The sequence below is a fragment of the Morone saxatilis genome, unplaced genomic scaffold (assembly GCF_004916995.1).
Source record: "Morone saxatilis isolate NCDOM2014 unplaced genomic scaffold, NCSU_SB_2.0 Contig16, whole genome shotgun sequence".
Taxonomy (NCBI): domain Eukaryota; kingdom Metazoa; phylum Chordata; class Actinopteri; family Moronidae; genus Morone; species Morone saxatilis.
Window position 1 is genome coordinate 15,878,039 of NW_023339718.1, and position 10,400 is coordinate 15,888,438.

Here is a 10,400-nt window from a genome sequence, read left to right on the forward strand (position 1 = left end):
TGTCTTGGAAGTTTTGGTTCCTGCCCTGGCTAACTGCATAGACAGCATGTTATACTGTACCTTATCTGGATGGACAATGAGCACAGCCTTCCTGTAGTACTTCTTCACCTGGTCAGGTGTCACCAGATCAGCCATACCCACAGGCTTCCAGCGTGTTTCACCTTCCCACAGCACTGTGTTCAGAGTTGACAGCAGTGCTCTGATGTTTCGCTCCTTCCCTTCAATCCAGTCCAAGATCTGTAGCATGACAATAAAATAAACCTTTACTACTTTTAGCATGGAAAAGGCAGAAACACTGCGGGTGATGCAAGAAAGGCATTCACTCCTTTATCCTGCTATTTTTAAAGATCAAACTATATTTCATCCACTCAAGAATTTGTTTTGAATACTGTGTGGGTTTTTTGGTGTGTAACATGTCCTTCACATGTGCATTTAAATTTGTTACCTGTAGTTTAAGTGGGTCGATGTCTTTTGTGATCTCCTGTCTCCTCATTTCAGCAATGGTCCTTGGTCCCTTCCTATCAGGCCTAGAGGCGAAACCCTGAGTCGACAGCAGGTCTTCAAAATCATCCTCCTTTACCTTAGGCTTGGGGCCTGCGTTACAACACAATACAGAGAAATTAATTGTCTGTCACAGAAAATCTGTAGGAATAATAAGATGCAAGCAGAGTTTGTTGTACAAGATAAAACCTTTTTGAAGAGGAAATACAAAATTCCTTAAAAAAAGGAATGTAACAGTGTCATGTGCTGTAGCTGTGTGACAGAACTGCAGCATCAAAGCTGAGTTGTTTTACTGAATGAGTTGAAATACTGAATTGCTCAACTATTTCTTAAGAGTTTGCACCAAAGTATAGAACAGAGAATCAACACAGTATGTACATAAATGTTACAAATTCCTGTTCCACTTTCAGTTGAAAACCATATCTGAGTAATATTTGAGTGATAACATATAAAATAACATTACATGACAAAATGATCCCAAACTCAGGTCTACTTAATTTTTCTTACCAAATCCAGGCCCACGGACTCCTCTCTCCTCTCTCCCACCAATGACACTAGCGAAGTTAAGGTTGTAGTTAGGTTTGGTGGGCTGTGCACCTGCAGGCTGAGATGCTGCGGGTGCTTTGGGTGTGGACCCGGAGCCTGATCCAGGCATCCAAGGTTTGTTCTGGGCTGAGGTGGGTCTTCCAGCCTGCCAAGGCTGGGCTTGAGGCTTAGCAGCGGAGGGAGGAGCCTTTGTGCTAAAGGACGGCCCAGAGGAACCTACAAGAAACAAGCAGGAATAATAGTTATTTAAGATAATCTATGAGTTTATAATTTCAAGTATTTCTCTTTTAAAAAGGTCCAGTGTGTAACATTTAGTAGGATCTATTGGCAGAAATGTAATATAATATTCATAAGAATGTTTTCATTAGTCTATAATTAACTGAATATAGGAATCCTTATGTGTCTATTATCTTAGAAAGAGCCTTTTATCTACAGATGCCATGGGTCGCCTTCAATGGAGGCTGCCAAGTTAAACAGTGATATTTCTACAATAGCTCAGAACAGACAAAACAAACACTTGCTATAGATAGGGTGTTTTTTTGTGTTTCGTGACCACCGTAGTTTCTCCTTTAAGTTTGGAAGGAGAGGGTGACCTGAGGGAGCTGCAATCTGCAATCACACTGCTAGATGCCACTAAATCCAAACCTATACACTGGACCATTACAGGCAATTGGATAGTTGATGAGGCCTCTTACCTGGTAAATTGGATGCCAGGTTTCCTAAGTCAGCAAAAGGATCAAAGGTCTGAGACTTGGCCTTTGACATAGATGGCCCACCAGAAGCTACAGACACAGTAACAATATGTAGGTTAGAATTTTCATGATTGTCTACAAAACTGACAATTTCTAGTGCTCCAGTCAATCTCCAGCCTGACACCCTGACATAATGTTCCTCCACCTACCTGTGTTGGTATAGTTGGGTTTGCTGGAAGTGGCACTAATGCTAGCAGTGTTGCCAGCTGCCCAACTGTCCCATCCACCCAATAGGTCTGGCTGGCTGGCTGATGATGTCATCTTCGGGGTATCATTCACTAGCTTATCTGTTAAGAAACAAACAGCCAAAGTTTTACCAATTAAGTTTCTTTTGCATGATACCATTAGTGATTGCTGGCTGCACATGTCAAAAGGAATGTAATACCCACATTGCAGAAAATAGAAAAATGTTTTTTCCAGCAAAACTGTGGTCCCAAAAGCAGATGGCGAGATATGATTTGGGACATAATACTGAGTGATATCAGTGGCTGATGTACTTACTGAGGTTGAAGAGGCTCGTGTTGGAAGCAGGAGTGGGGTTACTGTGAGCTGAGCTGAACCCGCTGGTGGCTGAACTATCAGAACCCAACAAGTCTCCAAACAGGTCCGGTCCAGAGGCCTGCCTAGATGAACCTACACTGGATCCAACACCAGAGCCGGACCCCATCCCAAACGGATCAAAAAGGTCGCCCATGGCTGCAACATGAACAGTGGGGGGTAGAAAATAAATGCACTGAAGATACCGGTTAAGTTTTTCATAATAATGCACAAAACAAGCCTCGACCCTTACGCTTTGAGTCGGGTGTGGCCCCGCTGGTTGACCCACTGAAGAACAAGTCTTCCTGCACTGCTACTGTCTGACCAGCAGGGGGAGCAAACAAGTCGTTGAGGAGGTCACTGTTGCTGGATGCAGCCTTCATTCCTTCCTGGACCCCTTGATGAGGAGCAGATGAGGAGGTCGAGGACATGGAAGGAGGTTGAGGGTCAGAATTCAACCCCAAGAGGTCAGCTGTATCCCCAATAGGAGATTCCTGGGCTGCGGGAGGGGGGCTCTACGGGAACACCAAGAAAAGACAGAAATGAATGGAATTGTGAAAGAAGAAAATCTGGCTCCATTTTGGCTCCACTTCATAACACAGTCAGGGTGCATGATAACAGAAGTCATACTGTATTGATGGTATAATATGATATAATCAGCCATCCAAGATGTTCCCCACCTGGAAGTCAGCATCAAACAGCGGTTCACTGGGGTCACGTGACAGTGCCTCCCCACTGGGGGCAGAATAAGAGAAGGACTCTCCTTCTGATTGATCACTCAGGTCCTCCTGATCATTCATGGATCCCCCTCCTTGGCTGTCTGAAGCATCCTGAGGGCCACGCACATCTACAAATATAAATTGGAATCAGTGAGTGAGTAGGGTGGTAAATCAAGAGGTCTGTTTGAGGGTTTGTCTGCGAGAACTATGGCAGGGAACAAAATGAGAGGCTCTCTCCTCTTCTTAATAATGTACGACAATAATCAGAATATTAAAGATGTATGGAGCAAAACAGAGATGATTTTGGTAAGGCTGAAATAGTATAACGAGAACACAGGTACAGTACCTTCCCAATCTAGTGTCTGGAAGAAGTTGTTGGCGTTGCCATCAGTGCTCCCAGGAGAGTCTGGTTCTGGTGGATTAGAGTCTTCTGGGGTCTGAGCCGGCTGGGGCGACTCTGAATCATAAAATGCTGAGGAACCTGGCTGTCGAGGCAGCTCAGGCTTACCTGTAGTAAATGAGGTTTGATGTTAAGTTCAAATGTACAAGTGAAGTAGAAAAAGTGTAGAAATACATGCTTCTAGTGGGATTGAGAGTATAAAGAAGAAATATCTCTGATATATAAGTAAACTGAGAGACAGATGGATGGGTGAATGAATAGAATAGAATAGAATAGAATTCCTTTATTGTCACTATACACATGTACAATGGCATTAAAAGCCAACTCCAACAGCAGTGCAAAAACAGTGTAAGGAATATAAAAATATACAGTATAAAATAGGACATAAAAGTAAATGTGTAAAAGAAAAAAGGGAGATAAGTGCAACAATCTTGAGGAGTATGTACATTTGTAAAATAAATATGGTGCTATATACAGATGTTAAATATATATATATATTGCACATTATGGTATGGGATATTTTTTTTTTTTAACAGTGTATAATAGTAAAATAGTAATAGTGACTGAAGAGAGTCCGGGGGTTGGGGTGGTTGGACTATGAAATCAGTGCATGTGAGAGTTCAGGGTGGTTATTGCTTTTGGGAAGAAGCTGTTTTTGAATCTGTTTTTGTCCTAATGCACCTGTAGCGCCTACCTGAGGGCAACAGGTCAAACAGGTGAAAGAATGGAGACAGTGTCACCTACCAAATTTGCTGAGGATTTCCTGCTGTTCATCACGAGAGGAGAAAAGGATTTTGGGGTTGAGGCCCTTGGTTTGGAAACCCTCCCAAGGAGGGGTCTTGGTGCTGGGTCTGTCCCTGGGTTCCACCTCAATGTCCAAGTTGACCTGGAACAAATCTGGGTACTTCTCCTGTATGTCACAGGCATCCAAGTCATACCTGAAAAGAGAACAGGGAGATGGGAAAGAGGAAGTAGGAAGGAAGACAGAGTTAATTAAAAAATAACAAATCTGTTGTAGTTAATATTATTGTCCAGGGAATAGGAAGTTAAGAATACGAAAACAGTGATCTTGCTGAATCAAAAGTACTGCATTTTTCAAAATTGTGTACATACTTGGCAAACTTGACAGTGGTTGCATTTCTGGGGACAAAGCCTGTGTGGAACTGGATCTGAAACATCTTCATTGACGCCATCTGAGAAACAACAGTGTAGAATTAAAAATGAGCTTTTGTCCATATTCATCACAATTTCTCTCAAATCTATTCTAAAACTGATGTGCTCATACCTTGGCCTGCAGACGTCCCCCGAGTGTAGATCTTGCATGATAGATCACCACCAGTACATCTCCCTGAACTGTCACATTGAGGGGAATCTCTGCTCTTCCATCCTCCATCTTAAAATCCCTGGAAAGAGCCAAAGAATGAGAGAAAGAATTAATAATTGAAACAGCCCAAAAAATGTTTTACTCCTTTTACCGAGGGAAAGCTGAAGAGAATTCTTATGCGTCTACAAACTTACTTCATCTTGTCATACTCCTGTGATGTGGTGAGGACTCTCTCGTCTCCAACATAGACCTCACAGAACGGCCTGCACCCGTTACGCTGCTTGTTGAACAACGGCACAGGTGTCATGACGATGGAGCGGATTATTATGGGCTTGCTGTGGGGGATGATGGGCTCCTCTGCCATCATGTCACACATATACTCTATATACCTGCGACGATCAAACGCAAGGTAAGGATCAAGAATTGTGGGCTTTTGTTAGTTAACAGTAAATATTTTGATGAGCTTGAAAATGAAGACAAAAAATATATTTGAGATCTGTTTAGGATCTATTCCATAATTCTAGGCTCAAATCCAAACCAAGATGACTAAGCAACAAAACCGAAACCCTTTTCTACACCTCATAATTTGTACGTGTGTGTTTGTATACCTCTTGTGTGAGGGTGCTATGCCGGGTGGGCAGCGTTTCATTGAGAACATGTAGACAGCAGCCTCAGCAGTGGTGAAAAGTCGACAAAAACACAGGAAGGAGCAAACTGCCACTGCTGATGCCGCTCTGCCATCCTACAAAGAGAAAAGCTGAAGTTAATAATTAAAGATATTGCAGGTGTCATCCTCCTCCATATTTTACTCCCTCAGCCCATCTGAGCATGCATTAGAGATTAAGTCATCCATCATCTTAGTCATCTAGCAGGTGGCGAGAGGTTACTTACCAGACAGTGTACTATACAGATGTTCCTCTGGTCTTGTTTGAGCCATAGATGCATGTTCTTACAAACACTGTAGAGACTGCGGAGGTTAGGTGCACGGCGCACCTGCCAGTTACACTCTGAAACCTACACACACACACACACACACACACAAAAAAAGCAAGAGTAACTTTAGCAGTAGCCGATAGCAAATATACAGCAATAATAAAAAGGTATGTATTACAGTGCCAAATAAGAGAAAAACACTTCTGACACTGACTGTTAAGAGTAAACAAACTATCCACTCACAGCAGTGACTCACATTAAGACAGTTTGATAATGTCCCATTCTAAAACACATCCGCCCAGCAAAAACATACACACAAACGTCATACCCTGTTGTGGAATCGAGAAGGCCTGTATGATCGTTTGGAGAGGTTGTAGACAGCATAGTGGCCAGCATGACGCGAATCCAGGAACAGACGCACGTCCTCAATGTTGTTCTTTATCGCTGACTCCACCCCCTCTGCTGGGAAGGACATGACTGCGCACACACACACATAGAGAGAAATGTGTAGCTATTAAATAAACAGTTTCTTGACAGCAAAATGACAACATTATGAAGTAAAATAAGGTAAACAAAATTTAAAAAGTAAGTTTTATGGAGGGTACTATGCCTACCTGCTATTCTGGAGGTGATGTATGAAATATCCAGGTCCCCTTTGGCATAGCTGTAAGAGAAATTACAAGCACACTTATAAAAAAGGAGTTGGTATACAAAATAGTGGAGAGGACAAAAAACACAAAACACTACAAGAAATAAAAAGTTAAAAGGTATTTCTAAGGTCTGGGAGACTGCACAAATAGAGCCAAACAAACAGCCTGGTAACGCAAACTGGTTCAGAAACAAGAAAAGTTTGCATTACTATATACTAGGTATATTCTGGTATTGAAAACACAATGTTGCAGGATGGAGAGGTTCCCAATCGATGGCTGAATGGGCATCTCTGCCTGGGCTACCACACAATACAGAAGTTCAACCAGTCTTGAAGGTCCCGGAAATATACAAATTAGACTACAGTTTATTATTCCTCTGAGTCTTTATTGCAGCACATGCATCTGGCAGATGCTTGTTGTTGCTTTTGAGAATTATTACTGCCAATAGCTCCTTGGTGTTAAATATTATTGGCAGTTAATTGATGTAGAACATAGGCTACATTGGATTTTATAGCATATCACATTGGAACAATGACAAACAGCAAAAACAATGCAGTATGATACCACTAAAAATTCAAATTTAGAACACACAAACACACTTTAGGTTGAGCAAAAAAAAACCAAACAAACAAAAAAATCTATCTATGCTGATGACACTCAATTTTACATGTGTGGTGTCAGGATAGACGGGTGATGGTTAGGACACAGATGTAGCTGAAATTGCCATTTAGTAAGCAGTGGAGCCATATTAAAACCTTTAAACTACCATTAATTATTCACTCATTCATTCAGTCATTCATATCTGACAGTAATTCCCAAACAGGAGTACTTGTATATACTCTTGGAGTTTGTTGGAGTTAAGTGTAAAGATTATAGCTCAAACACCCAAAACCCTACATGAGTTAGTTAGTTAAAAGTGATGAATAAATGGTTAAAATAGATAGCTAAAAGTAATGTATAAACAGTTACAATAGTTAGCTTAAAATGATAGATAATTGTTCAGTTGAAATATTTATCTAAAAGCAATGAATGAATTATAAAATAGCTAAAAGTAATGTATAAACACTTATTATAGTTAGTGTACCCCCTAACAAAAAAGGTTGGGGACCACTGATATAGGCTATGGATGAGGCTTGAACAGCTGAAAATTCTTTACAAATTATACATACAAATTATGATTGGTATAACAATGGCAGCTAAATTAAGGCATTTTTACAAACCACTCACATTTTGACTAAACTTTTAGGGCTGTTGCTTGTGCACTGCTTTCTGGTATTTAACTTTACAAAGACTTGTCTGCTGCAGGTTCTATAATGAGGCAATCATTGCTATACCACCAGCTCTAAATTTAATGCTTGATTTTCATTTTAAACTTGGCTGGCCCAATTAGTTCCCACGACATCCATATAGAATATGTTTCACTTTTTTTTTTGTCATTCACTGATATAATTTTTCAATCATTTGACCCTTCCATTCACTCTTAAAATGATACTCATCCATCCATTCACATCACGCTCCGCAGTCATTCAATTGAATTATTGAATGTGTGATGTTAGGATCAGCAAGCTGTGATGACGGACACAGCACAGCAAATGGCTTAGTGGGGTTTTTCTTCCTCTAAATCAAACACAAACTACTGGAGCACACAGAGCAACGCATGAGCTGACGCATTTCACCGACCCATATTTACCTCGGGTTGCTAGGTGATGGACACATAGTGGGACCATGAGGGATTGGGACAGAGAAAAGAAACAACAAAAAATAAACAAAATGACCAAACAAATGGAACAAACCGATGATAGAATAACCAAATGAAACATCAAAACTGGAACGGATAACGTGGTGATTAAAGGAACACTTTGCATTGTTGTAACCCTTTTAAACAGATCAGTCACAGAGGCTGCCTGTCTATACTTCAACAATCACTGTAAATGTTTTCTGCAGTGTCATTGATCACTACACTACACTACAGTCTGACTACGTTACACCCACCATCCACTGACTTATTTTTACACCTGTGGTTGGTGAAAGAACTACAAAGAGGCTTGTCTTTTCCTGGACTGGGAAGTCTGCCATCTGAATGGAAAACTTCATTTCAGACAGCCAACAGCAAAATGTTCCTTTTAAAGGGTTAATCTGGGGTCAGGGTAGGTATGAGTATGAATGGTTACATTACATAGACAATTTGCAGGTGTACAATCATCTACATTTGCTTCAGGTTGATGCAACGGTGATGCAACATGACTGCTGACAACTGACAAACAGCATTGTTTAGAAAACTGTTAAGCCATTCAGTGGATGCCTGAATTAAAAATTCTTTACAAGACAATGAGTGCATAACTTTAGTACAATAAATGTGATTTCAACAGTTAGCAGATATTTCCCATTAACAAAATTGTAATAAATGATTACTAAAGCAAACACGGTGGCGGAATTAAATTAAAAGTTCAGTCAACACCACTAACAAACATTAACATGATGGGAATCATGAGATTAATTCAGCAACACGTAACCATGCTATGCCAAGTGAGGAAAAAGGTGACTGTAAGGTTAAATTAATAAAACAGAATCACAGGCTTTATTCAACTCTCGTGCCGTAAAAATATTAACTGAAAAGTATTCGACTGCAAATGGAATATGAATACATTTAACAATGATAATCAAGATAACAAGGTTGGAGCACCTTACCTTGCTACTGACTGGATGACCTTAGAGGAAGTGTCCTTTATGTTGGTCAGGAAGCGCTCTGTTCCTCCCCTTAAGATATCGAAGAGGCCACTTCCCGATTGGTCAGGATCGTAGACACCTATAAGAAAAAGAGAATGCAGAACATAATATATTTGCAGACATTGTCATTGCACTGACATTCGGTTTAGCTATAGAACTTAGGGTTACAGGTTACCTCACAATGAGAACAAAAGCATTTATGCAATCTTTGCATGAAACAGTCTGCAAAATGATATGATAAAAGGACCTAAATACATGCATTTGACTAATTAGAAAAACATAAGTAAAATACTTATTCTATAGTTGCAAAATGGCCCATTCCCTCTTAGCTGCAATGTGCACCATACACCATCACATAAACACAAATGCTTGTTTTTTTTTTTAATACTTTGAATAGATAAAATCAGTTGCTTTCCATTGTGTTGGAGCTGCACGATGTTTAGATACGACAGATTGCCCTGGTCTGATGAATGGACGAGAGGACTGGATCCACTCCTCAAGGGAAAGAGCAAACATATTCCGCCTTTCAACAGATGGTTGACTAGCTGTGCAGAAATCCTCTTAATGGATAGTACACAGTCTGCGTGTGTGTGTATGTGTGCGTATGGTTGTTAGTGAGTATAAATGGGAAAATATTAATGCTGTTTTGCTCATTTGGAGAACAGAAATGTGATTTTTTTTTCCAAAATGCCATCACCTAAAAACAAAACAATTAGCTATTTCTAGAGCTTGCTTACTTTCCTTCAGACATACCGTAGGGTGGGAAATCACCAACAGTCACCAAATGCCAATATGCGGTCTGTGGCTGTATAGTCTTCTCTAACCCCGATTTTAGCAGGCATCCAATCTTGTGGTTGCTCTTTTCTATTGTGCTTACTAATACTAAAAGCAATGTATACATTTAAAAACTGAGCATTCCAGCTATCGCAGCCAGTGACATACAAAGTAAATATTAAATATTACACAAGCCTTTGGTTTATGCTCAAGATCATTTAAGGTTAGTGGGTTACAGAATGACTAGAACATCATGCGTACACTTCGAAGCAAAGTCAAAGAATCCTGCTCTTATAACCATTTCAAAATGAGTGTCATGTTGGGAAATTTCCGTACATATCTAACACAATTCTGTGACACACACAGCAGAAGAGGCCGTGCGGTCGGCCTGTCAATAGCCTCTTCACGGGCTGGCAGACACTGAGGATGTGCCCCTGTTTCTCCAGCCAATTACTCCAAAATGCACTTGGTTATAGTTGTCACTTACTTAAAACCGATACCAGAATAGCAGAAACCACTTTAGACAGTTACAACAAA

General features: G+C 40.5%; 1 protein-coding gene across 2 annotated transcripts in view; it reads right to left on the reverse strand.

The window, feature by feature from the left end:
* The window catches only part of gak (cyclin G associated kinase), a 24,183-nt gene that overhangs the window by 803 nt on the left and 12,980 nt on the right, over positions 1–10,400 (reverse strand). Inside the window, exons 11-29 of one of the 2 annotated variants that reach the window (XM_035658014.1) lie at positions 9,051–9,168; positions 8,053–8,061; positions 6,327–6,376; positions 6,041–6,189; positions 5,671–5,793; positions 5,388–5,521; positions 4,974–5,168; positions 4,741–4,858; positions 4,569–4,648; positions 4,200–4,393; positions 3,402–3,563; positions 3,017–3,183; positions 2,590–2,851; positions 2,301–2,495; positions 1,949–2,086; positions 1,743–1,829; positions 1,009–1,263; positions 446–594; positions 61–237 (exon numbers count right to left, since the gene is read on the reverse strand). In XM_035658014.1, the coding sequence (XP_035513907.1) occupies positions 61–237; positions 446–594; positions 1,009–1,263; positions 1,743–1,829; positions 1,949–2,086; positions 2,301–2,495; positions 2,590–2,851; positions 3,017–3,183; positions 3,402–3,563; positions 4,200–4,393; positions 4,569–4,648; positions 4,741–4,858; positions 4,974–5,168; positions 5,388–5,521; positions 5,671–5,793; positions 6,041–6,189; positions 6,327–6,376; positions 8,053–8,061; positions 9,051–9,168 (2,762 nt within the window). The remainder of the gene's footprint in view (positions 1–60; positions 238–445; positions 595–1,008; positions 1,264–1,742; positions 1,830–1,948; positions 2,087–2,300; positions 2,496–2,589; positions 2,852–3,016; positions 3,184–3,401; positions 3,564–4,199; positions 4,394–4,568; positions 4,649–4,740; positions 4,859–4,973; positions 5,169–5,387; positions 5,522–5,670; positions 5,794–6,040; positions 6,190–6,326; positions 6,377–8,052; positions 8,062–9,050; positions 9,169–10,400) is intronic. The other variant, XM_035658016.1, reaches the window with a different exon arrangement.